The sequence below is a fragment of the Pongo abelii genome, chromosome 1 (assembly GCF_028885655.2).
Source record: "Pongo abelii isolate AG06213 chromosome 1, NHGRI_mPonAbe1-v2.0_pri, whole genome shotgun sequence".
Taxonomy (NCBI): domain Eukaryota; kingdom Metazoa; phylum Chordata; class Mammalia; order Primates; family Hominidae; genus Pongo; species Pongo abelii.
Genome location: NC_071985.2, coordinates 224,643,485 through 224,670,531, shown reverse-complemented (window position 1 = coordinate 224,670,531; position 27,047 = coordinate 224,643,485). Strand labels below are relative to the sequence as shown.

General features: G+C 44.8%; 1 protein-coding gene and 1 pseudogene across 1 annotated transcript in view; both read left to right on the top strand.

Annotated features, from left to right (window-relative positions):
• SLC25A33 (solute carrier family 25 member 33) overlaps positions 1-21,487 on the top strand; it is a 45,986-nt gene extending 24,499 nt beyond the window's left edge. The window contains exons 3-7 of the mRNA XM_024235920.3: positions 5,588-5,665; positions 8,573-8,673; positions 11,707-11,773; positions 18,689-18,969; positions 21,012-21,487. Of these exons, the coding sequence (XP_024091688.1) occupies positions 5,588-5,665; positions 8,573-8,673; positions 11,707-11,773; positions 18,689-18,969; positions 21,012-21,214 (730 nt within the window). The 3' untranslated portion in view covers positions 21,215-21,487. The remainder of the gene's footprint in view (positions 1-5,587; positions 5,666-8,572; positions 8,674-11,706; positions 11,774-18,688; positions 18,970-21,011) is intronic.
• Positions 13,499-18,682, top strand: LOC134760710 (large ribosomal subunit protein uL6-like; annotated as a pseudogene).
• Positions 21,488-27,047: the final 5,560 nt, after the last annotated feature.

The window sequence follows — 27,047 nt, the reverse complement described above, 5'->3', positions numbered from 1 at the left end:
TTAATTGTGTTTAAATGACTCCTGAAGCTGAACAGGGTACATTAATGGGGACCACAGAGAGGATCTAAACTTTACACAATTTCTTGATACACTTAGCGTTTGAAAATCTTGATTATGTGCTATATTATAAAGTATAGGCCACTTCAAGGTGTTACTTGAGAGAGGTTTTAGTTCAGAGAGCTTGATCTTTTAAAAGAGCAATACTGCTTGAACCCTTAAAAGAGCAATACTGTTTGAACCTGGGAGGTGGAGGTTGCAGTGAGCCGAGATCGTGCCACTGCACTCGCCTGGCGACAGAGCGAGACTCCGTCTCAAAAAAAAAAAAAAAAAAAAAAGGCAATACTCGTTGTGGTTCACGCCTGTAATCCCAGCACTTTGGAAGGCCGAGGTGGGCAGATCACCTGAACTCAGGAGTTCAAGACCAGCCTGGCCAACATGGTGAAACCCCATCTCTACTAAAAATACAAAAATTAGCCAGGTATGGTGGTGCACACCTGTAATCCCAGCTATCCAGGAGGCTGAGGAAGGAGAATCGCTTGAGCCTGGGAGGCAGAGGCTGCAGTGAGCCGAGATGCAGCCAGTGTACTCCAGCCTGGCCGACAGAGCAAGAATCCATCTCAAAAAAAAAAAAAAAAAAATTAGCAGGATGTGGTGGCTGGCGTCTATAATCCCATCTACTCAGGAGGCTGAGGCAGGAGAATTGCTTGAACCCAGGAGGCAGAGGTTGTATGGGATCACTTAAAGGGGCCTAGGCTTAACACTTGTCAGTAAGGAAAATGATTTGATTAGAAAATAAGACTACTGTCTCTGCATAATATTTTTATGTAATTTAATTATATAAATGGCCCAGGCACAGTGGCTCATGCCTGTAATCTCAACACTCTGGGAGGTCGAGGTGGGTGAATCACTTGAGGTAGGGAGTTCGAAACCAACCTGACCAACATGGAGAAACCCTGTCTCTACTAAAAATACAAAATTAGCTGGGCGTAGTGGCGGGTGCCTGTAATCCCAGCTACTTGGAGACTAAGGCAGGAGAATCACTAACCCGGGAGGCAGAGGTTGTGGTGAGCCGAGATCACGCCATTGCACTCTAGCCTGGGCAACAAGAGCAAAAACTCCATTCCAAAAAAAAAAAAAAATTATATAAATTGGACTAAGGTCTGGCTTACTACTTTTTAAAATAATAGCTTTTTTTTTTTTTTTTTTTTTTTTTTGAGGCAGAATCTCCCTCTGTCACCCAGGCTGGAGTGCAGTGGCGCAATCTCAGCTCACTGCAAGCTCCACCTCCTGGGTTCACGCCATTTTCCTGCTTCAGCCTCCCGAGTAGCTGGGACTACAGGTGCCCGCTACCACGCCTGGCTAGTGTTTTTTTTGTTTTTGTTTTTGTTTTTGTTTTTTTTTTTTTTTGTATTTTTAGTAGAGACGGGGGTTTCACTTTGTTAGCCAGGATGGTCTCGATCTCCTGACCTTGTGATCCGCCCGCCTCGGCCTCCCAGAGTGCTGGGATTACAGCCATGAGCCACTGCACCCAGCTGATTCTTTAGTATTTCAACAAAAGATCATGCCATCTGTGAATAGACATAGTTTTACTTTTTTCTTTCCACTCTTTTTCCTCTAATTGCTAGCCTACTACTAGCTCTTGAAGGCACAGATATTCTTTATTTTAAACATCCACAAATTAGGAGAAGAGAAGCTAAGATTCAAAATTCTATTTACTTTATACATTCAGAGAATCTAGAGCATGAAAAGTTACATAGTGATCTGAGGAAGGAGAGCTGGAAATAGATGAAACTTTAACATTATCCAGTATGCTGTGGACCAGAATGTCAGCTGTACCTCTTTTGCACCAAAAACCAGCTTAATTTGGGAAACTTTCCCTGTGGAGAAAGTGGAAGACATAGAAATAGAATTGACAGGATTTACTTTACTATTAACTTTATAGGAACATCTTTTCCATGAAGTGAAAGATCTTTTCATCATACCTTCTGTGTGTTATAATGAAGGTAAAACATTCTATTAACTTTTTTTTTTTCTTTTCTGAGACAGAGTCCTGCTCTGTTGCCCAGGCTGGAGTACGGTGGCATGATCTGGGCTCACTGCAGCCTTTGCCTCCTGTGATCAAGTGATTTCTGGCTAGTTTTTGTATTTTTAGTAGAGATGGGGTTTCACCATGTTGGCCAGGCTGGTCTCGAACCCCTGACCTCAAGTGATCCACCCGCTTCGGCCTCCCAATGTGCTAGGATTACAGACGTGAGCCACTGCTCCCAGCCATTCTATTAACTTTTGACTAGCATATGATTATTTGTGAGCTAGATCAACCTTAAGTGCTATCAAATGGATGGTACTACTAGTAAAGAGAAATCCTGAATAAGAAAAGGAGATTAAATTAGAGAAGACCATAATATAACAATGTAAATTCTACTGGATACCATGGAAATTGAACCATTGAAGAGAGTAAATTTAACCAACTTGAATAACTGCGTTGCTGCGGAAAAATGCCTCTAAAGAATGTTCCATACAATCCTTTTAGGATTTTCTGAGTCGCTTTTAATCGGAAACAATATTTAACTTTTTTTTTTGTGAAAAGCACATTGGCGAGGTTATAGAGAAATCGGAACCCCTTTTACATCGCAGGTGGGAATATAAGGTGGTGTAACCACTATAGAAAACAGCCTAGTGGTTTCTCAAAAAATTAGGCATAGGATTACCGTGTGATCCAGCAATTCCACTTGGATTCCACAAAAGAATCCAAAGCAAGGACTCAAACAAATATTTGTACACCCATGTTTATAGCAGCACTATATATAACAGCCAAAACATGGAAGCAACCCAAGTGTCCATCAATGGGTGAATGGATAATAAAATGTGGTGTATACAGCAGTGGAATAATATTCAGCCTTTAAAAAAAAGGAAATTCTGGGTGGGCACAGTGGCTCACACCTGTAATCCCAGCACTTAGTAAGGCCAAGGTGGGTGGATCACTTGAGGCCAGAAGTTTGAGACCAGCCTGCCAACATGGTGATACCACCTCGTCTCTTTAAAAATATATATACACAAAAATTAGCTGGGCGTGGTGGCACTCACCTATAATCCCAGCTACTGGGAAGGCTGAAGCAAAAGAATTGCTTGAACTTAGGACGTGGAGGTTGCAGTGAGCCGAGATCGCCCCACTGCACTTCAGCCTAGGTGATGGAGTAAGACCCTGTCTCAAAAAAGTAATAAAATAAAAAGAAGGAAATTGTGACACATACTACAACATGGATGAACCTCAAAGACTGAGTGAAATAAGCCAGTCACAAAAAAAAGATGTGACGCCACTGATAAGAGATATCTAGAGTTGTCAGATTAGAGACAACTCTAATCTGATTAGAGAATGGTGGCTGCCAGGGTCTGACGGGAGGGAGGGCTAGGGAGCTGGTGCTTAATGAGCGCAGAGGTTCAGTTTGAAAAGATGAAAAGGTTCTGGAGGTAGATGGTGGTGATGGTTGCACAACAGTGTGGATGTACTTAATGCCACTCAACTGTACACTTAAAAATGGTTACAATATGGCTCACACCTGTAATCCCAGCACTTTGGGAGGCCGAGGTGGGTGGATCACGAGGTCAGGAGTTCGAGACCATCCTGGCTAACATAGTGAAACCCTGTGTCTACTAAAAATACAAAAAATTAGCTGGGCGTGGTGGTGGGTGCCTGTAGTCCCAGCTACTTGGTAGGCTGAGGTAGGAGAATGGCATGAACCTGGGAGGCGGAGCTTGCAGTTAGCTGAGATCACGCCACTGCACTCCAGCCTGGGCAACAGAGCGAGACTCTGTCTCAAAAAAAAAAAAAGGTTACAATGGTAGATTTTCTATTATGTGTATGTCATCACAAAAAAAAAAAGTTTAAAAGAGAAAGCAGTTGGCTGGGCGCATTGGCTCACACCTATAATCCCAGCACTTTGGGAGGCGAAGGCAGGTGGATCATCAGGTCAGGAGATTGAGACCATCCTGGCTAATGCGGTGAAACCCCGTCTTTACTAAAAATACAAAAAATTAGCCGGGCATGGTGGCGGGTGCCTGTAGTCCCAGCTGCTCAGGGGGCTGAGGCAGGAGAATGGTGTGAACCCGGGAGGCGGAGCTTACAGTGAGCCAAGATTGCACCACTGCATTCCAGCCTGAGTGACAGAGTGAGACTCTGTCTCAAAAAAAAAAAAACAACAAAGAAAATGAAAAAAAAGAAAAAGCAGTCATGGTATAATCTTTGGACTTGAGATACTAGGCTTTGGTTTTAAATAACCATCATCCATCCATGAAAATTATTAGTTTTCTATTCCTTAAATTCTGCCCTCCCCCCGCCAACTTTTTTTTTGTTTTTAATTTTTGAGACAATGGGTCTCTTTCTGTCGCCAAAGCTGGAGTGCAGTGGTGTGATCATGGCTCACTGCAGCCTTGACCTCCCAGGCTAAGTGATCCTCTTACCTCAGCCTCCTGAGTAGCTGGGACCACAGGCAAACACCACCACATCTGGCTAATATTTTTCATTTTTTATATAGATGGGGTTTATACTGTGTTGCTCAGGCTGGTCTGGAACTCCTGGGTTCAAGTGATCCTCCTGCCTGGACCTCCCAAAATGCTGGGATTACAGGTATGAGCACTGAGCTGGCTCTATTCTTTATATGTCTGTATAAGATTCTACTACATTAGATAAAGATCTAGAAGATAGGATTGTTAGAAGCAGTAAATCCAAAAGAAATCTCTGAACCTGTTTCTCAGTGAATCTTATTATGATGAGCAAATTATTCCATGTGTGGCACCCTCTGCCAGATATTCATCCTACTTTCACAGGATTTCATTGTATAGTACAGACTCTGCACAGCTTCCTCCTGTGTTGGGCCGGGCGTGGTGGCTCATGCCTGTAATCCCAGCACTTTGTGAGGCCAAGGCGGGCAGATCACCTGAGGTGAGGAGTTGAAGACCAGCCTGACTAGCATGGAGAAACCCCATCTCTACTAAAAATATAAAGTTAGCTGAGCATGGTGGTGCATGCCTTTAATCCCAGTTACTCGGGAGGCTGAGGTGGGAGAAACACATCAACCTGGCGGGGGCAGAAGTTGCAGTGAGCCGAGATCACGCCATTGCACTCCAGCCTGGGCAACAAGAGTGAAAGTCTGTCTAAATAATAATAATAAATAAATAAATAAAAATACAAAATTAGCTGGGTGTGGTGGTGAGTGCCTGTAATCCCAGCTACTTGGGAGGCTGAGGCAGGAGAATTGCTTGAACCCAGGAGGCAGAGGTTCCAGTGAGCTGAGATCATGCTACTGCACTCCAGCCTGGGCAACAGAGCGAGACTCCATCTCAAAAAGAAAAAAGAAAAAGAAAATATGTCTAACTGATGCTTTTTGAGGCATGTTTTTTCACTGTGTTAATGATAGCAGTATTCTACAGCCTTCCGATTCTGTATTGTAACCAAATCAGATAAGAGTCGAGCTTGAGATCTCTCAAACATTTTATTCTCTCAAGGAACTAATGAGAAGGTTGACTCTTCAACATTTTTAATAGGCCTTGCCTGAGGGGTTTTAAAGGTTTGTCTTTTCTTATTATTCAGGTCGATCTTGGAGAAGGAGGGACCAAAGTCACTTTTTAGAGGCTTGGGTCCAAATTTGGTTGGAGTTGCACCATCAAGGTAAGCATTAAACTTTCTAGCTAGCTCATGCTAAGCAGTATGGAATTCTGGGTCCTTTCTTACCAAAGGGTGATGCTGCTGAATGACCAGTGTCTTTTTCTGTGTTGGATTTGCCTAAATATAGCGGACATAGCAAATAGTCATTGAGAATTCTAGGTGTGTCTTCAGTGTGTGAAAGAAAGGATTCTACTTACTGCATTCTTTATATTAAGTGTGAAAATTAATCTGCTATCATTAATGTACTCTAAGTGTTTGCTACTCTTAAGTATGGCATGTGGCCAGCAGCATTAGTATTGTCTGAGAGCTTGTTATAAACACACAATCCCAGGGCACATCCCAGACCTACATCAGAATCTGCATTTTAACAGAACCCCCAGGTGACTCCAACGCAGTTAGAAACATTGATCCAGAGGAATTGTAAAGGCTTTTAACTTCATTTCTATAAAATGACATCCTCATATCTTTGCAGGGCTTCTCCTGAAAGCCTGTTTGAAATATACAGAACTGTACTGTCCCAGTACATAACGGTAGTCACTGGCCACATGGAGCAGTTTAAATGTAAATTAATCAGAATTAAAGGTTCAGTTGCTCAGTCTTCCTGGCCGTGTTTCAAGCACTCAATCTCCACATGCAGCTAATGGCTACTGTATTGAAGAGCAGAGATACAGGGCATCCCATCTTGGCAGAAAGTTCTCTTGGATAGATAGGATAGAGAGGATAACAATGTATGATTGTAAAAGTAACAGAGAGAGAGAATAGCATATCTGGAAAGTAGATTAAAAACTGCTTCCAGGTCGGGTGTGGTGTCTCACCCGTGTAATCCCAGCACTTTGGGAGGCTGAGGCAGGTGGATCACCAGAGGTCAGGAATTGGAGACCAGTCTGGCCAACTTGGTGAAACCCCATCTCTACTAAAAATACAAAAATTAGCCAGGCATGGGGGCAGGCACCTGTAATCCCAGCTACTCTGGAGGCTGAAGCAGGAGAATTGCTTGAACCCAGCGGGAGGCAGAGGTTGCAGTGAGCCAAGATCATGCCACTTCACTCCAGCCTGGGTGAAAGAGCGAAACTCCATCTCAAAAAGAAAAAACAAAACAAAACAAAAAAACTTTTTCCAGAAAGGACCTCCTGAGAAGGGAACTGGGTGGCAGGGGCAGGACACTTAACTTGTCATACTCCAAGAGACTTGAAAGAAAATGAAGTCTGGCCGGGCGCGGTGGCTCACGCCTGTAATCCAAGCACTTTGGGAGGCCAAGGTGGGCAGATCACGAAGTCAGGAGATCGAGACCATCCTGGCTAACGTGGTGAAACCCCGTCTCTACTAAAAATACAAACAATTAGCCGGGCGTGGTGGTGGGCACCTGTAGTCCCAGCTACTCAGGAGGCTAAGGCAGGAGAATGGCATGAACCCGGGAGGCGGAGCTTGCAGTGAGCCGAGATCGCGCCACTGCACTCCAGCCTGGGCAACAGAGCGAGACTCCGTCTAAAAAAAAAAAAGAAAGAAAGAAAATGAAACCTTACAACAAAAATGAGAATGTTGTCTTATATAGGGTGAAGACCAAAAGCTTATAGAATTCTTCCAGATCAGTGCTCCAATTTAAACATAAATCGGCTGGGCGCAGTAGCCCACACCTGTAATCCCTGCACTTTGGGAGGCCGAGGCAGGCAGATTACTTGAGGTCAGGAGTTTGAGACCAGAGTGGCCAACATGGTGAAACCCCATCTCTACAAAAATACAAAAATTAGCCGGGCGTGGTGACATGCATCTGTAATCCCAGCTGCTCGGGAGGCTGAGGCAGGAGAATGGCTTGAACCCAGGAGGTGGAGGTTGCAGTGAGCCCAGGTCACGCCACTGCACTCCAGCCTGGGTGACAGAGCGAGAACTCCATCTCAAAAAAAAAAAAAACCACACACAGATCACCTGGGGATGTTGTGAAAAGGCAGACTTTTTTACTGCTTTTGTTCCTTTAGAATTTTGTAGCAAGTATGTGTGATGTATTTAAAAACAGAAAGTACTAGTCTGTGAGATGATCTGGGGTGTGCATTATTCATAGATGGGAAACCTACTGCCCATCTGTAGTAAATAAAGTGAGAAGAGCCCTCGCTGCTCACAGGCAGTGCTCCTACAGTGTAACCCTGGTAACCTGATGCAGATTCCTGGCTGCCTCACCCATTAGGGGAAGAGGAGGACTTTTATAACACAATAATGATAAGTAGTTAAGATCCTAAACTGAAAAATATATTCTATGATTGATTCATTGACCAGCAGAAGAAAGAAACATTTTCCCTGCATTGCTGGTGAAAGCAGGAAAAATCCCAAGTAGCTCCTATTTCCCAGCCCCAACAAGAGGGGAGACAGCAGGGGGAAAAGTGAAGAGAAAACAAGGGTGACGGGACCTCTTTGTGGTAGTCAAGGCAGGGGGTGGCGGAAGGACCCTTTATGAAAACACAGGTATGATATGATGGCTGTTCCTGTGTGATCCTGAGTCATCCAAAAACAGTTCAAATTATGTTCGACATTCTCATTTTGGCACAGGGTGAAAAAGTGTGGTCTATTCTAGAAACAAAAAAAAAAATTTAAAACTTCCAATGTGTTGATGCTTAAAGGATTAGCATTTATCCAGAACAAAGAATGTGAAAGGACTTTGTAGATGTCTTCCCCAGATCTCACTTTCCTCAATTATTTCTGAACACCTCTGTCATCACTAAATCATTTCTGGAGGGACACACAGGAGCTTCCTGAATATGCCTGTGGCAGGTTTTGGTTTTAGCACAGGCGAGGACAAGCTTTTTAGTACATGGCAGCGTCTTTCCCATTTTATTTTCCGAAAATTTTTCAGGTATTCTGGAGGGACGTATAAAGTTGCACTGTGATGATTTCTTTATAATGTTCTCTTTGTTCTAACAGGGCTGTATACTTTGCATGTTACTCCAAAGCCAAAGAGCAATTTAATGGCATTTTCGTGCCTAACAGCAATATTGTGCATATTTTCTCAGCTGGCTCTGCAGGTATGTTACCCTAGTGAGTGAAGAGAGGGTTTCTCTCTCGCTTTTCTAAAGCATGTATTGTGCCAAACAGTTTTTTCCAGGAATTAGAAATTAGCTCCTTGCTTCCTTTGCACCTAAAATTGTTTTTCTAAAGCTTTATGTTACAACTGATAGGAGAGTGAGAGTGGTTTGTAGTTTGATTTTATTTTCCTTGACCACTGAAGCTCTTTATTTGCTGTCAAAATGTACATGTTCTATGCATGCTACTGGTATTTTGTTCTTCTAAAGGAATATTCATAGGTTTTTCATGTCTTCCTGTCTGCCCATCAAATTATATATATATATACATATATATATACATATATATACATACATATATACGTATATACATATATATACACATATATATATATATATATATATATTTTTTTTTTTTTTTTTTTGAGACAGAGTCTCACTCTGTCACCCAGGCTGGACTGGAGTGCACTGGTGCAATCTCGGCTCACTGCAGCCTCCTCCTCCTAAGTTAAAGTGGTTCTTGTGCCTCAGCCTCCTGAGTAGCTGAGATTACAAGTATTTGCCACCATGCCTGGCTAATTTTTGTGTTTTTAGTAGAGACGGGGTTTCACCACGTTGCCCAGGCTGATCTCAAACTCCTGACCTCAAGTCATCCACCCTCCTTGGCCTCCCAGAGTGCTGGGATTATAGGCATGAGCCACTGTGCCCGCCCCATCAGATGATTTTCTAAAATTAGAGTTTCTTTCTTCAGATTCCCCACAGGGTCCCACACACCCTGTGTACAATTGGCACTCCTGTCCCCAACTATGGGTTATGCAATGAGGGTGTGGGGCTTGCCATGGAGTTTTCCAGTAGGGTCAGTGACAGCTCATAGGGCATCTATTCTCTTTTGAGGGAACCATTCCACTTCCTACTGAAAAGCCATAGCAGGACTTCTTCCCCGGGATGTACTTGCAAAACATGAACGTGTAGATTTCTGAGAGAAGGGAAGGCTTTTTTGTTTGTTTGTTTTTGAGACAGAGTCACTCTGTCGCCCAGGCTGGCGTGATCTCAGCTCACTGCAACCTCCGCCTCCCGGGCTCAAGGGATTCTCCTGTCTCAGCCTCCCGAGTAGCTGGGACTACAGGCACGTGCCACCACACCCAGCTAATTTTTTGTATTTTGAGTAGAGGCAGGGTTTCACCATGTTAGCCAGGATAGTCTTGATCTGCCTGCCTCGGCCTCCCAAAGTGTTGGGATTACAGGCATGAGCCACTCCACCCGGCCGAGAAGGCTCTTTTGTATAGAGTTCTATGTTCATTTAAACAGAAGGGTTTTTTTTTAAAATTTGTTTTGTTTTGTTTTGTTTTGTTTTGATACAGGGTCTGGCTCTGTCGCCTAGGCTGGAGTGCAGTGGCATGATCTTAGCTCCCTGCAACCCCCACCTCCTGGGCTCAAGCCATCCTCCTGCCTCAGCCTCATGAGTAGCTGGAACTACAGCTGCATGCCACCATGCCCAGCTCATTTTTTTGTATTTTTTGTAGAAATGGAGTTTAACCATGTCGCCCAAGCTGGTCTCGAACTCCTGAACTCAAGTGATCCACCTGCTCAGCCTCCTAGAGTGCTGGGATTGCAGGCATAAGCCACCACGCCGAGCCTAGAAAGATATTTTAGATAACTTAAATTGGCATTTTACGAAAAATTTGCATCCTACCAGTCTGTAAGATGTACACACCAGTTTTGTCTGCTGTTGTTACTCCAAATACAAGTATGACCAACCTGTCTGAATATTTACAGCTAATTATTTCTAGACCCTGAATAGAAAATGTTAAAGTTGCTTTATACAAGGAAGCCATTTCTATGTAGTACAGAGCTCTGAGGAGGAAAGGCAGAGTTCCAAAACAGGTTGCTCTTCGCTTAAAGATAGGCCGGTAGTGAGTTAGCATAAGCTAACAACTATTAATCCGTTTTGTAATTTTTGCAAAGTTAACTTAGAACCCTTGATAAATAAAGCAGACCTCAAGGAAGTTCTTAAAACCAGTGTCAGCCGGGCGTGGTGGCTCACGCCTGTAATCCCAGCACTTTGGGAGGCCGAGGCAAGCGGATCACGAGGTCAGGAGATGAGACCATCCTGGCTAACACGGTGAAACCCCGTCTCTACTAAAAATACAAAAAAAAAATTAGCCAGGCGCCGTGGCGGGCGCCTGTAGTCCCAGCTACTCGGGAGGCTGAGTCAGGTGAATGGCGTGAACCCGGGACGCGGAGCTTGCAGTGAGCCGAGATCGCACCACTGCACTCCAGCCTGGGTGACAGAGCAAGACTCCATCTCAAAAAAAAAAAAACAAAAAAAACCAGTGTCTTCCTAGTATCAAATTAATCTGCTTCCACAGCACTGTAGAGGGTGTGAGGTATTACAGAAGAGATACCGTATGTCAGACTAATACTACCATGGTGTTGCTTTTTTTTGGTTGTCCTAGAATGATTCACAATGTTTAGGTGAGGGAGGTTTGGCTGGGTGTGGTGGCTCATGCTTGTAATCCCAGCACTGTGGGAGGCTGAGGCTGGAGGATCACTTGAGCCCAGGAATTGAGACCAGCCTGAGCAACAAGGGAGACCCCTGTCTCTACCAAAAACAAAAAATTTTTTTTTAAAGAGATGGAGAAGGCTTACTGACCAAGTGGTTCCTATAAGCAGATCAGTCTTAAAAGTTAAATTATTTCTGGATCTGAGGCTTATAAATTGAGTTTTAGGACAGTTATAATTTTTGGTAGGAATCACATTAACACAGATATGAACAACACCACCTACAGGTTGAAAAGGCTAGAAGGGATTCTAGAAAATTAAGAGAAATTTCTTTTAGATCCAGCAATGCCAATAGATGTTACACTTAATGGGGAAACTGAAGCTTCTATCTGCAGGATAGAAATATAACTGCTTTCTACTGTCTTTTTATTAGGCCATTGAAATCCCGATTTCAAAGTTTATTATATGATAATAGACATCTTTAATAAGTATTGACTATGTACAGTGTTGACCTTTACTGTTTTTTTTTTCCAGCTTTTATCACAAATTCCTTAATGAATCCTATATGGATGGTTAAAACCCGAATGCAGCTAGAACAGAAGTAAGTTACTATTTGTTCCTTCCTTAATGAAAAGATTTCTGGGATTTTTTTTTTTCTTGCCCCAATTCCTCCACATCTCTAAGGATGAGATGTAGAGTCCTTAGCTACCCCCCACCTCGTTTTCTTAATCTAAGTGCATGCAGGATTCCTTTTGCATTGATGTTTGTGCTGTGAGCATCATGGGAAGATGAGGGCGACAGAGATGACAAACGGGAAGGAGGGGATATCTCTGGTTGTGTCCCCTGATCCGCAGTCCCACCTGTTGTCTCAGAGAGTCAGTGACTGTCTCTCCTTTGCAGACCCCACCCCAGTTGAAGTGCGGTGGGTTCTCCTCCGGATGGTCTCCCTTTCAAAAAGGAAGACAGTAAAGGCAGAACACTGAGTGTCCTCAGACCTCAGAGGGCTAATTTTAGTCTCCAAAGGCCCTCAGCTCTAATAGGCTTCTGCCCTCAAGCTCCAGCCAGGGGTTTGTAACATTTTGTGGGGCTGTGGATTCCTTTGGTAGTCTGGTGACACCTGCAGGCCCTTTTTAGAATAATGTTGTTTTTTGAGGGTTTTTTTTTTTTTTTTTGAGATAGGGTCTTACTTGTTGCCCAGGCTGAAGTGCAGTGGTCCAATCTTGGCTCACTGCAATCTATGCCTCCCAGGTAGAATAATGTATTTTTTTTTTCCTTTTCTTTTCTCTGTTTTTTTTTTTGTTTGTTTTTTGTTTTGAGACAGGGCCTCATTTATCACCCAGCCTCGACCTCCCAGGCTCAAGCAATCCTCCTGCCTCAGCCTCACCTCCTCAGTAGTTTGAGATCACAGGTGCATGCCACCACACTCAGCTAAGATATAGCAGCAGTCTAGTAACTACCATAATTTCTAAGAAATGATAAACAGTGTCCTGTGATGTTTTCAACAAATGTGATGTGACATGAAGATATTTCTATGTGTGTCAGTTCACAGGTACTGCTGCTACTACTGTGGCCTGTTTATTTCCATTCGTAATAAATACGATCAACCCGAGATAATGGAACCCGGCGTAACGAGTGTTTTAGGCTTATTCTCAATAAAGCTAAGCTTCATCTAAGTTGTAAAAAACGCTAGCTGAAATAAAAGAAACTATGAAGGTGGCTTTAATACTTCTGAAGACACAATAGCTAAGACCCAAATTGGGATTAGATACCCCACTATGCTTAGCCCTAAACTCCAATAGTTAACAACTTAACTATTGGATTTCGGTTAGGGATTAGGGTTAAAGATGCCATTTTCTCCCCAGTCCAAGTGAAGGAACTACCAGCATTCTATTAAGAACCCCTGTATTACTGTATTGCCTAGAAATGTATGCACTGGAAACTTACAGCCAATCCACTCTGATTTTCAGCTGCCTCTAAAGAAAGGAGGCAGGCTGGGCATGGTGGCTCATGCCTGTAATCCCAGCACTTTGGGATGCCGAGGCAGGTGGATCACAAAGTCAGGAGTTCGAGACCAGCCTGGCCAATATGGTGAAACCCCATCTCTACTAAAAATACAAAAATTAGCCAGGTGTGGTGGTGGGCACCTGTAATCCCAGCTACTTGGGAGGGTGAGGCAGGAGAATCGCTTGAACCCAGAAGGTGGAGGTTGCAGTGAGCCGAGATCACACCAGTGCACTTCAACCTGGGTGATAGAGTGAGACTCTTACTGGACAAAGAAAAAAAAGGAAAGGAGGCAGAGAGTGAGCACACCCCAGGAAAGGTAGGTAGGGGCCCCAGTTCATTTTTCTTCCTAATGACCATGATAACCTCTGCATGAGTCACTGACTCCAAGTTCCCCCTTCTAACATGCATCAGGTATAATCATTTGAACAGACCACTTGCTCAGACTCTTTTGATGAATCTGTTCCTCTCAGGGTAATTTCCTAATTCAGCAGTCCTGTAATTTTCCAAAAATGTCATGTGCTTTTATGGCTCTGTCTCCCCACGTATGCTGTCCCTCACCAGAGATCCCCCTTCCCCTTCCTGGTCATGGTGTCACCTGTTGTGGAAGCCTTTGGTAATTCCTCCTAATTCCAAGTGTCCCATAGTGAACTCAAATCACTTCTCTTTAGCAAGGGATAAATGTGTCCATCAGCTGAGAGCCTGTATATGTATTCTTGTCATTCTGCCTAATAATGATGGTGCTCAGAATACCTTAGAACTTTGGGTGAGCTCTGTTAATATTTGTCTCTCGGCAGTGAATATTTGTTGCTTGCACTAGTCACTAGGGAAACAGCAGGGAATTAAGACCTAGCTTCTTCTAGGAATTTATGTGGGGAAAAGAAAGAGAGATCAGATTGTTACTGTGTCTGTGTAGAAAGAAATAGACATAGGAGACTCCATTTTGTTCTGTACTAAGAGAAATTCTTCTGCCTTGAGATGCTGTTAATCTGTAACCTTACCCCCAACCCCGTGCTCTCTGAAACATGTGCTGTGTCAACTCAGGGTTAAATGGATTAAGGGCTATGCAAGATGTGCTTTGTTAAACAGACGAAGGCAGCATGCTCTTTAAGAGTCATCACACTCCCTAATCTCAAGTACCCAGGGACACAAACACTGCGGAAGGCCACAGGGACCTCTGCCTAGGAAAGCCAGGTATTGTCCAAGGTTTCTCCCCATGTGATAGTCTGAAATATGGCCTCGTGGGAAGGGAAAGACCTTCCCCAGCCCAGACACCCATAAAGGGTCTTTGCTGAGGAGGATTAGTAAAAGAGGAAGGAACGCCTCTTTGCAGTTGAGACAAGAGGAAGGCATCTGTCTCCTGCCCGTCCCTGGGCAATGGAATGTCTTGGTATAAAACTCGATTGTATGTTCCATCTACTGAGGTAGGGGAAAACCGCCTTAGGGCTGGAGGTGGGACATGCGGGCAACAATACTGCTCTGTAAGGCATTGAGATGTTTATGTGTATACATATCTAAAGCACAGCACTTAATTCTTTACCTTGTCTATGATGCAGAGACCTTTGTTCACGTGTTTATCTGCTGATCTTCTCTCCACTATTATCCTATGACCCTGACACATCCCCCTCTCCGAGAAACACCCAAGAATGATCAATAAATACTAAGGGAACTCAGAGGCTGGCGGGATCCTCCATATGCTGAACGCTGGTCCCCTGGGCCCCCTTATTTCTTTCTCTATACTTTGTCTCTATGTATTTTTCTTTTCCAAGTCTCTCGTTCCACCTAATGAGAAACACCCACAGGTGTGGAGGGGCAACCCACCCCTTCAACTTACAGCTTCACAGATAAGATAATCAAAGTTTGGTGGGATAAGGGTGCTGAGGGTGCCACTAGACCCTCAAGAGTCACCCAGTACAGATTGGGTTAAGAGAGAGAAGGTTGGGAGGGCCTTCAGAGGCAGCAGCACCCAACTTCCATCTTAAGAATAGCCAGGTGGGCTTTGCCGTGTCTACTGTGAGAATGAAGACCATTCTCAGCAATCAGACTGTTGTCATTGCAGAAAATGTCAACATTACTCTGAAGGGATGCACAGTTTTGTGAACGGCCCTAGAGGAACCCCACAGAGGGACTTCAGTCACATCAATGTAGAACTCAGTCTAAAGAGGCTCTGGGGTGCCACACAGTGGGGTAACAAAGGAACTGGCTACCGTTCGAACTCTTTGTAGTTATATGCAGAACATGATCAAGGGTGTTACATTGGGCTTCCGTTACAAGATGAGGTCTGCGTATGCTCACTTCCCCACCAACATTGTTACCCAGGAGGATGGGTCTCTTGTTGAAATCCCAAATTTCTTGGGTGAAAAATACACCCGCAGGGTTTGGATGAGACCAGGTGTTGCTTGTTCAGTATCTCAAGCCTAGAGAGATGAATTTAATCCTTGAAGGAAACGACATCGAGCTTGTTTCAAATTCAGTTGCCTTGATTCAGCAAGCCACAATGGTTAAGGATATCAGGAAATTTCGGGATGGTATCTGTGTCTCTGAAAAAGGAACTGTTCAGCAGTCTGATGAATAAGATCTAAGAGTGGTCCAGCTACAGAAACAAGATGCCAGATGATTCCTAAGACCTATTTGTGATATTTAAATGATGCAATAAAAGACATTGATTTGGGAAAAAAAAATAGCCAGGTGGAGGTAGCAGAGAAGAGTCCTTTGGGCAGAGAGAAGGTGAATGTAGAAATCTTGAGGCAAGAAAGCGTGGTTAGGCCGGACTCGGTGCCTCACACCTGTAATCCCAGTACTTTGGGAGGCCGAGGTGTGCGGATCACTTGAGCTCAGGATTTCGAGACCAGCCTGGCCAACGTGGTGAAACCCTGTCTCTACAAAAAATACAAAAATTAGCTGGGTGTGGTGTCATGTGCCTGTAATCCCAAGGAGGCTGAAGCAGGAGAATCGCTTGAACCCAGAAGTTGGAGGTTGCAGCTGAGATTGCACCATTGCACTCCAGCCTGGGGGACAGAGTAAGACTCCATCTCAAAAAAAAAAAAAAAAAAGAAAAGAAAAGAAAGCGTGGTTAGTTCTGGGGAGCTGTAAGACAGGAAGTGTAGTTGGCGTGTAGTATGTGCATCTGCGCTGGAGAAGGGAGTTAAGGAAGAATAAGGCTGGAGTAGCAGGGGAGCCCGATCCTTCCCAGGCCTGAAAGGGAGTTTGGAGTTGGGCTTTGAAGGCAGTGGAAAGTCATCAGAGCAGTGGTCCTCAGGGGATATGGAGGATGGAGGTAGGGGGTGCCCTCCAGGGGACATTCAGCAGCTAAGTTTGGAGACACTTGAAGTTGCCACAACTTAGGTGAGTGTTTTTGGTGTCTAGTGTGAATAGAGGCTGGGATGCTGCTAAACCCTACAAGGCACATGACACCCTGCTTCTCCCCAAACTGAATGGTCTAGCCCCAAATATGAATAGTGCCAAGGGTGAGAAACTCTGGATGTTTTGTTTTGTTTTGAGACGGAGTCTCGCTCTGCAGCCCAGGCTCGAGTGCAGTGGTCCATCTCAGCTCACTGCAAGCTCCGCCTCCCGGGTTCATGCCATTCTCCTGCCTCAGCCTCCCGAGTAGCTGGGAGGTGCCCGCCACCACGCCTGGCTAATTTTTTGTATTTTTTAGTAGAGATGGGGTTTCACCATGTTAGCCAGGATGGTTTCGATCTCCTGACCTCATGATCTGCCCACCTCAGCCTCCCAAAGTGCTGGAAGTACAGGTGTGAGCCACCGCACCCGGCCTCTGGATGGTTTTAAGCACGGGAGTTGCATGGTTGGATTTGTGTTAGAAAGGTCACTGCGGCTAAGGAGTGAGAACAGTCTATGTGGAGATAATAAAGAAGGGAGAGAGGCCAGCTGAGACTGAAGCCCAAGGGGCCCCAGGTCTGCGCCCGCTCGGAGGGGTCTGTGATGTGTGACCTGTGCACACCTAACTACACTCATCCGGTGGCTCACTCCTGCCTTGCAGCCAGGCAGTTCATAAATGCTTTCTGTCCTGGGGTAGGAGCCTCTAAACCACAGGGTTTTCATTTGCTGTTTTATTTTGATGTTTTATGATTTTATAAATTTAGCAATAATAGAATCTATTTGGAGACGAGTGTGATCAGAAATCTAATAAGTAGCCTCACCAACAGGTTGGAATGTTCCTATTTTCCTTTCTTACTACTTATTTTTTTGTAGACATAGGGCCTCACTACATTGGCCAGGCTGGTCTTGAACTCCTGGCCTCAAGCAGTCCTCCCACCTCGGCCTCCCGAAGTGCTGGGATTACAGGTGTGAGCCACTGCGCCCAGCCCTTGTGATCATCCTTTACCTTTAACTTAGTCCTGTTTTCCACTGAAAGCATTCCCTGTGTCTCACAGCCTTGTGACTTAATCTAGCAGACGTGCCATGGTCAGCTATCTGGATTGTTGTCCTGATTGTTTTGCAGTTGTAGTTCCTCTGATGAGCCTTACTCCTCCCTGCAGCTCTTTCTAAAATTAGGTCAAATGCTAATGTTTTTATGAACATGTTTCTATGACTCTTGATACAGATGTAGCTAGTATTCTGTGGGCCTGTCAGGTGTGCCAGCTACTTGGTCTGGCCTCACAGTGGGCTGGAGGTCAGCTGACAACAGTACAAAGATATGTGGGAAAAGCTCTCCTCAAACCATGTTTTTCCTCCACTGTCACACCACAACAGTCATTGACACAGAAGATGACTTCTGTGACCAAATGTGTTAGAGGGTTTTTCCCACACACACGGAACAGCGGACACCAGCTGGGTGTCCTCTCGTTCACTTCCGACACTGTCTACCAGGAGATAGCCCCACAGATTGGGGGCTCAGTCCCCAGGACTGCCCACCCACTTACCCACACACCAGTTGCATGTCTGGGCCTCCAGAGCTTCTGAACGACCAGCTTCAAGTTGGGGTTCCCATGACCCTCTCTTTGGATTCTATTAATTTGCTGGAGTGGCTCACAGAACTCAGGGAAACACTTAATATTTACTGGTTTGTTATAAAGGACATCGCAAGGATACAGAAGAAGAGACAGGTAGGGCCAGGTACAGAGTAAGGGGCGCGGAGCTTTCATACCCTCCCCGGGGGCCATCCTCCAGGAGCCTCCATGCGATCAGCTCTGGAAGCTCCCTGAACCCTGTCCTCTTGGGTTTTTCTGGAAGCTTCATGACAGCAGCATTCCTTCCCCCAGGGGATAGGAGGGGACTCTCATGGAGTAAGACCAACAAGGTAAGGACATTAGAGGATGGCCTTGGGGCAGGTGAAAGGAGATCAAGGGACTGTCAGAGGCTGCCCCTGCGGCCTCACACACCCCACATGATAACAAAAGACAAGGGCTATGAGAGTTAGGAGCCAGGAATGAGAACAAAAACAAGTATCCTAACACCACAAGGAAGACCTGTACCCGTTCTCCTACTGTGTGATGTCTCTGTGTTCCGCCATGATATGTCTCCTTAACAGCCTGTGTTGGTCTCTTTTATGCAGAGTGAGGGGCTCTAAGCAGATGAATACACTCCAGTGTGCTCGTTACGTTTACCAGACCGAAGGCATTCGTGGCTTCTATAGAGGATTAACTGCCTCGTATGCTGGAATTTCCGAAACTATAATCTGCTTTGCTATTTATGAAAGTTTAAAGAAGTATCTGAAAGAAGCTCCATTAGCCTCTCCTGCAAATGGGACTGAGAAAAATTCCACAAGTTTTTTTGGACTTATGGCAGCTGCTGCTCTTTCTAAGGGCTGTGCCTCCTGCATTGCTTATCCACACGGTATGTTTTGCTTTTGTTCTTCCAGAGCAGTAAAACAGCTGTCAGGTTTGTTGTTTGTGGGTATATCTAGACTTCTGTGGCGCACATTGTGGCGCAGGATCCCTGCAGGTAACGTCAGTGAGTATGAGGAAAACAGCTCTAACTGCATGGACGGAGGTCGCGTGAATGGTGAGAAATCAACCTTACTCAAATCCAGCTGATTACAGCCAAAACTTGTGCAGAAACACAGGCCCTGGGTTGCTGAACTTCTGCTGTTTTCAAGGAAGCTAAAAATCTGGATTGTATTTAATATTCCTTGAATCAAAATAATAATATGGGAGCCAAACTTAATTACTCAGCCTTAGTCGGGCATGGTGGTTCACACCTGTAATCCCAACACTTTGGAAGGCTGAGGTGGGTGGATCATGAGGTCAAGAGATTGAGACCAGCCTGGCCAACATGGTGAAACCCTGTCTCTACTAAAAATACAAAAATTAGCTGGGCATGGTGGCGCACGCCTGTAGTCCCAGCTACTTGGGAGTCCGAGGCAGGAGAATCACTTGAACCCAGGTGGTGGAGGTTGCAGTGAGCCGAGATCAAGCCACTGCACTCCACCCTGGCGACAGAGCGAGACTCTGTCTCAAAAAAAAAAAAAAAAAATCACTCAGCCTCCATTCCTAATGGAGCCTTAAGTAAGGCTACTTTGGGTACGTTTATTTTTTTAAGTTATAGAATTGTTGACCTACTGGCCTACTTATTTTAAAAAATGCTTAGTTTATTGTGCCATGAAAAACAGGTTTTATTTTCATAAGCCTACTGTACTGTCAGCTATGGCAAATGCATATGGTCAACTCAGTAACAGGTGCTGAGTCCCCTTTGTGTACTGGAGCACTAAGCTGACCCCAGAGGACATCTGAGGAAAGAGGTCAGTGATGCCTCCCAGGGTCTGAGGTCTGTTTGAGGGCAGGAGTGATGAATGTGCAACTCTAGGTGTCTGGGAAGGAGGCCCAGGTGGGCAAAGGCTGGCAAAAGGAGAAGGTGGCTTTTGAGTTGGGCAGAGTAGAAAACGTTTCCAGGAGGAGGAGAAAACTGAAAAGTATAAGAAAAGAATTCGTTGAAGATATTGCCATACTTCATACAAATTAGCATTTGCCTAATTGGGAGTAGAAAACCATGAATTATTTTAACATTAAGTCCCATTCAAACTAAGCTTTTTTTAACCCCTTAAAAGTTATTTTGCTATAATCCCAGCACTTTGGGAGGCCAAGATGGGCACATCACCTGAGATCAGGAGTTCGAAACCAGGCTGGCCAACATGGCGAAACCCCTTCTCTACAAAAAATACAAAAATTAGCTGGGCGTGGTGGCGGGTGCCTGTAATCCCTGCTACTCAGGAGGCTGAGGCAGGAGAATCACTTGAACCCGGAAGGCGGAGGTTGCAGTGAGCCAAGATCGTACCCACTGCACTCCAGCCTGAGTGACAGAGTGAGACTCTGCCTCAAAAAAAAAAAAAAGTTATTTTGTACTTCCGTGTATGTGTAAGTGTCCATAGTTGACCAAATCCTAGAGTTGGAAAAGGTTCTAAAAAGAACTTAATTTTTCATTGTCTCTCTAGGTTATGTGACTTTCCTGTCCAAACAGCTGAGGTGGGAAATAGACACAGTTGTAACCTTGACAATTTTATTTTATTTATTTATTTTTTGAGACAGAGTCTTGCTTGCTCTGTGGCCCAGGCTGGAGTGTAGTGGCATGATCCTGACTCATTGCAACCTTCACCTCCCAGGTTCAAGCGATCCTCATTCCTCAGCCACTCTAGTACTAGGCGTGCACCACCATGCCTGGCTAATTTTTGTTTTTCAGTAGAGACGGGGTTTCACCATGTTGGCTAGGCTGGTCTCCAACTCCTGGCCTCAAGTGATCTGCCCGCCTCTGCCTCCTGAAGTTCTGGGATTACAGGTGTGAGCCACCACGCCCGGCCTAACCTTGACAGTTTTAAAGTTGTGTGCTGTGGATTCTTTCCCCATTTAATATGTGGCGTAAAGTAGGTCTTTGTCTCTCTGCAGAAGTCATAAGGACAAGACTCCGGGAAGAGGGCACCAAGTACAAGTCTTTTGTCCAGACGGCGCGCCTGGTGTTCCGGGAAGAAGGCTACCTCGCCTTTTATAGAGGACTCTTTGCCCAGCTTATCCGGCAGATCCCAAATACTGCCATTGTGTTGTCTACTTATGAGTTAATTGTGTACCTGTTAGAAGACCGTACTCAGTAACAGGCCGGAAAATTGTGCTCTAGAAGAATAAAACTGAAAAACTCTAGAGAATTTTTTTTCCCCATTGACGTTTAGAATGTTTGAGACTGAAACAGGAAAGGCCATAAAATATCTGGTTCATATCACCTGTTGGACATTTCCTTTTGGATTCATGCTTTCTGGAAGGTTTAAATTCATTAACGTTCATAGTTAATTATAACTTTTTTTTTTAACTTAAGAGGATTCAGGGTTAAGCACCAACTAAATTAAATCATGCTATTTAATTTAAGTATACATTTGGCTTGTGTCCTCTTTTATGCTCACTATACTATGAAGGACTTAAGTAATTCAGATAAACCTGCCCTAGAAATGCAGAGAAAAATGATAAAGTCAGAATACAACTTGTTTTATAATCTGACTTTAAGATCTTGCACTGCTAGACAGGGAAGAAGTGTCACATTTTGGCTGGGCATGGTGGCTCACGCCTGTAATCCCAGCACTTTGGGAGGCCGAGGCAGATGGATCACCTGAAGTCAGGAGTTCCAGACCAGCCTGGCCAACATGGCGAAACCCTGTCTACTAAAAATACAAAAATTAGCCGGACGTGCGCCTGTAATCCCAGCTACTTGGGAGGCTGAGGCAGGAGAATCACTTGAAACCCAGGGGGCGGAGGTTGCAGCAAGCCGCGATCGCGTCACTTCACTCCAGCCTGGTCGACAGAGTGAGACTCCATCTCAAAAAAAAAAAAAAAAAATTTGTCACATTTTGATGGTGGTGTGTGGACCAGGACAAACTTCCCAGCAATTTTTCTTCTTTATACATTTCCAATTACTTGCAGATTGATCATCTAAGCTTTCAGACTACTGAGATGAATATATATAACTTTCTGACACTAAATATTTTAAGCTATAAAAAATGTCCTGAAGTTATCCTTTTCTCCCTACTTTGAACCAAAGGCAAGAATTTTTAAAGAACTGTTTATCAATGGCCTGGCTCCTGGATATAGTTCCGGAAGTTTAAGACCAGTTGCCTTGTTAAGTGTGTTGACAGCACAGCTACCCTGTTTGGCTGTTAATCCAGAATGTGATGAAGAACCGTCATTCCCACTGAGGTCTTCAGCCCTGTTCTTGGACCTCTGCTCTTGCAGAAAAGGAGCACAATGCAGGACTATGGCTCACCCGTCAGAGAGCTCACCTTTATTCTGATAGGAAGCTCTGGGTTTGTTTAAATATTCTGGTTCAACGTTTAAAAAAAAAAATTTAATCCCAGCACTTTGGGAGGCCAAGGTGGGCAGATCACGAGGTCAGGAGATCGAGACCATCCTGCCTAACACGGTGAAACCCTGTCTCTACCAAAAAAAATACAAAAAAATTAGCCATGCGTGGTGGCTGGCACCTGTAGTCCCAGCTACTCAGGAGGCTGAGGCAGGAGAATGGCGTGAACCTGGGAGGCGGAGCTTGCAGTGAGCTGAGATGGTGCCACTGCACTCCAGCCTGGGCGACAGAGTGAGACTCCATCTCAAAAAAAAAAAAAAACCAGGATGTTACCCCCTTGGTTTTAAAGCAAATTTAATAAGGGAACAAAAAAATGATACTAAGAAGAAGGCAAGTAAAACCCCTGGTCTTCCATTAGCTCTTTCACTGGAATTTGAGTATATTGTACATGAAAGTTGGTTTTCAATTTGAATGTCTAGAAAGATACTCATTTCTAATACCTATGCACCGTAGTTTCAGGTTTACTTGCAGACACTCTGGTAGGGTTAAGAGGAGGGTATTTCCAAGTTATATTTAAATTGAGTTTACTTTTAACTGGGATTCTTGACGCTAGTATAATTGCTCCAACAACTATGTAGAAGTCAAAATGAGTGACTTTAGTGAAGCTTCTGTACTTTACAATACATGACAGGAATGCTATTCCAGAAGTTTTGTTTTATTTTTGAGATGGAATCTTGCTCTGTCTCTCCCAGGCTGGAGTGCAATGGCATGATGTCGGCTCACTGCAGCCTCCACCTCCCGGTTTCAAGCAATTCTCCTGTCTTAGCCTCCTGAGTAGCTGGGATTACAGGCATGCGCCACCACACCTGGCTAATTTTGTATTTTTAGTAAAGATGGGGTTTCACCATGTTGGCCAGGCTGGTCTCAAACTCCTGACCTCAGGTGATCTACCCGCCTCGGCCTCCCAAAGTACTGGGATTACAGGAGGGAGCCACCATACCTGGCCCGCGCTACGCCCCCCCTTTTTGTTGTTGTTTTGAGACAAGGTATCGATCACTGAAACTGGATACAGTGGCAAGATCATAGCTCACTGTAACCTCAAACTCCTGGGCACAAGGGATCCTCCCATCTCAGCCTCCCAAGTAGCTTGGACCACAGGAAAGTACCACCATGCCCAGCTACTGTTTTTTCATTTTTTTTGTGCAAACGAGGTTTTGCTATGTTGTCCGGGCTGGTCTCAGACTACTGGCCAGAAGCGATCTTACCTCCTCAGCCTCCCAAAGCACTGGGATTACAGAGTAACATCTAATTTTAATATTCACATTCCTATTTTAATATTCATATTCGATGATGGCACTTAGCAACATCCTTCTATATCCATATTAAAACCTGTTTTCCAAGATTGTGTCTAATATGAAGGTGTAAAATTACTTTGTTTTCACTCATTCTTGAATGAATAAATTTGATAGTAACCAATTATAATTTTAGTTTTCTGCTTCTCCTGCCCCAGGGCATGGAAATGCAAGCTGCTTAGGCACCCAAAGTAGGAAAGAAGTGATGCTTCCTCTGTAAAGGGCTCATTAGCTTTAAAAATGGGAAATACCTGTGGTTTTTCTCTTAATTTTTGTGGGTATATAGGAGGTATATATATTTATGGGGTACATGAGATGTTTTGATACAGGCGTGCAACGTGAAATAAGCACATCATGAAGAATGGGGTATCCATCCCTTCAAGCATGTATCCATTGAGTTGCAAACAATCCAGTTACACTTGTTATTTTGAAATGTACTGTTAATGTTGGGGCTGGGTGGTTCACGCTTGTAATCCCAGCACTTTGGGAGGGTGAGGCAGGCGGAGGATCACTTGTGCTCAGGAGTTCAAGACTAGCCTGGCAACATGGTGAAACCCTGTCTTTATTTAAAAAAAAAAAAAAAAAAAAAAAAAAAAGCTGGGTGCGGTGGTGTGCACTTGTGGTCTCAGCTACTCCAGAGGCTGAGGCAGGAGAATGAAGGACTTGAGCCCAGGAGGCGGAGGTTGCAGTGAGCTGAGATGGCACCATTGCAGTCCAGCTTGGGTGACAGGAGTGACCCTGTCTCAAAAGTAGGATTAAATTATTATTGACTGTAGTCATCCTGTTGTGCTTTTTTCTCTTTTTTTAATATAAAGATTTTTTAAATTAAAACAATTTTTTTTTTTGAGACGGAGTCTCACTCTGTGGCCCAGGCTGGAGTGCAATGGCATGATCTCGGCTCACTGCAACCTCCACTTCCTGGGTTCAAGCGATTCTCCTGCCTCAGCCTCCCAAGTATCTGGAACTACAGGTGCCCGCCACCACACCTGGCTAATTTTTGTATTTTTAGTAGAGACAGGGTTTCACCATGTTGGCCAGGCTGGTCTCGAACTCCTGATCTCAAGTGATCTGCCTGCCTTGGCCTCCCAAAGTGCTGGGATTACAGGCGTGAGCCACCTCGAGGTAGCTCACACCTGTAATCCCAGCACTTTGGGAGGCTGAGGAAGGAGAATTGCTTGAGGCCGGGAGTTCAAGGCCAGCCTGGGCAACATAGGGAGACCTTCTCTTTACAAAAAAATTAGCTGAGCATGCTCCTGTAGTCCCAGCTACTTGGGAGGCTGAGGTGGGAGGATCCCTTGAGCCCAGGAGGTTGAGGCTGCAGTGAGCCATGAGATTGTGCCACTGTACTCCAATCTGGGTGACAGAGCAAGAGGGGCATCTGAGCCTGTGGAATGGTCTGACTCCAAAGTCAAGATCTGACAAACCATTTCATTCCATTTACTTAAGAATTACAGATCCATGGATGATACTGCTGATAAAGGTGTGCTTAAACTAATGCACGTAACAGAATTGGCCACATAAAGAGTCCTTTGGGTGGGACATGCAAACTGAATCTTCCTTGGGAAGCAAATGGTACTTAAACACAATGCCTGCTGTTTTGAGGGAAGATACACCTTAGATGATTATTTTGTTTGCTCATGGCTGGTGAAAGCATCAAGACCACATGGAAAGGCTTTTGCTGGGATACTCACAAGAAAGAGGAGGTCCAGACCCAAGTGAACCTCCAGGTTTCCTGTCTGCTTCACTCTCCAGTCCCCCTTCCCACCTAGTGAATGTGCATGATTCGGATGTGGACAGAGGACTGGCTGCAGGAGCAAAAAAACATTTGCCCTCAATCCATCACTACCCCACAAAGAGTTTACAATGTTAACCTCAAAAAAAAAAAAAAAAAAAGTTATCAGAACACTGGAACATAGTGTGTAATTAGATACAAATATTTTCTGTTTACTTTTTTAAAACGTAATTTAGCTGAAATCAATGAAACACAGTGACTCTTCCTCTTGAATCTCCTCCCACCACCAGGTAATCAGTTTGCAGTTCAGTGTTAACTATTCTCCACTTCCCACAAGCACATAAGGCTTTATTTAAGCTTTGGATATTATTTAAAAATCAATCTGCATGTTGCTTTTTCTTTTTTTTTTTTTTTTTTTTTGAGATGGAGTCTCACTCTGTTGCCAGGCTGGAGTGGGGTGATGCAATCTTGACTCGTTGCAACCTCCGCCTCCCAGGTTCAAGCGATTCTTGTGCCTCAGCTTCCCGAGTAGCTGGGATTACAGGTGTGCACCACCACGCCCTGCTAATTTTTGTATTTTCAGTAGAGACGGGGTTTCACCATGTTGCCCAGGCTGCTCTTGAACTTCTGGCCTCAGGTGATTCGGCCTCCCAAAGTGCTGGAATTACAGGTGTGAGCCACCGCGCCCTGACTGCATGTTGCTTTTTAAAAACAATGTATCATCCATCTATGCCAATAACTCCAGATCTGGCTTTCTTTTCTCTTTTTCTTTCTTTCTTTCTTTCTTCTTTCTTTTCTTTCTTTCCTTCTTTCCTTCTTTCCTTCCTTCCTTCTTTCCTTTCTTCCTTCCTTCTCTCTCTCTCTCTCTTTCCTTTCCTTTCTTTTTTGAGAAGGAGTCTCGCTTTGTCGCCCAGGTTGGAGTGCAGTGGCGCGATCTCGGCTTACTGCAAGCTTCGCCTCCCGGGTTCACGCCATTCTCCTGCCTCAGCCTCCCGAGTAGCTGAGACTACAGGCTCCCGCCACCACGCCCGGCTAATTTTTTGTATTTTTAGTAGAGACGGGGTTTCACCGTGTTAGCCAGGATGGTCTCGATTTCCTGACCTCGTGATCCGCCCGCCTCGGCCTCTCAAAGTGCTGGGATTACAGGCGTGAGCCACCGCGCCCTGCCTGGATCTGGCATTCTTTCTAATGGTTGCATTATGTTTCGAACTATGGCTGTCCTATGATTTATTCAACCATGTCCCTATCCGTGGATGATCGTGTTTCTAAAAAGCTAGTTTTTCAACCATTAGAGCGGCTCAAGGAGCTGCTAAACAGCACTGGGCGCATAGACTGGGTTTGACTAGACAGGATTAGCGAGGGGGAAAAAGACTAATTACAAGCAGTTGCGTACTCGAGATGCTCCCCTTAGCAAAAGCTGGGTGGACTGTCTGCAGCCAGACCTCCGGGCCTGGCGGCGGGCGCGGGAGGCAGAGGGCGGGGCTTTCCCACCGGGCTCCGTGCCCCGCCCTCCCCGCACCGCCTTCCACCTCCGGCCGCGCGGGGGCGCTCCCGGG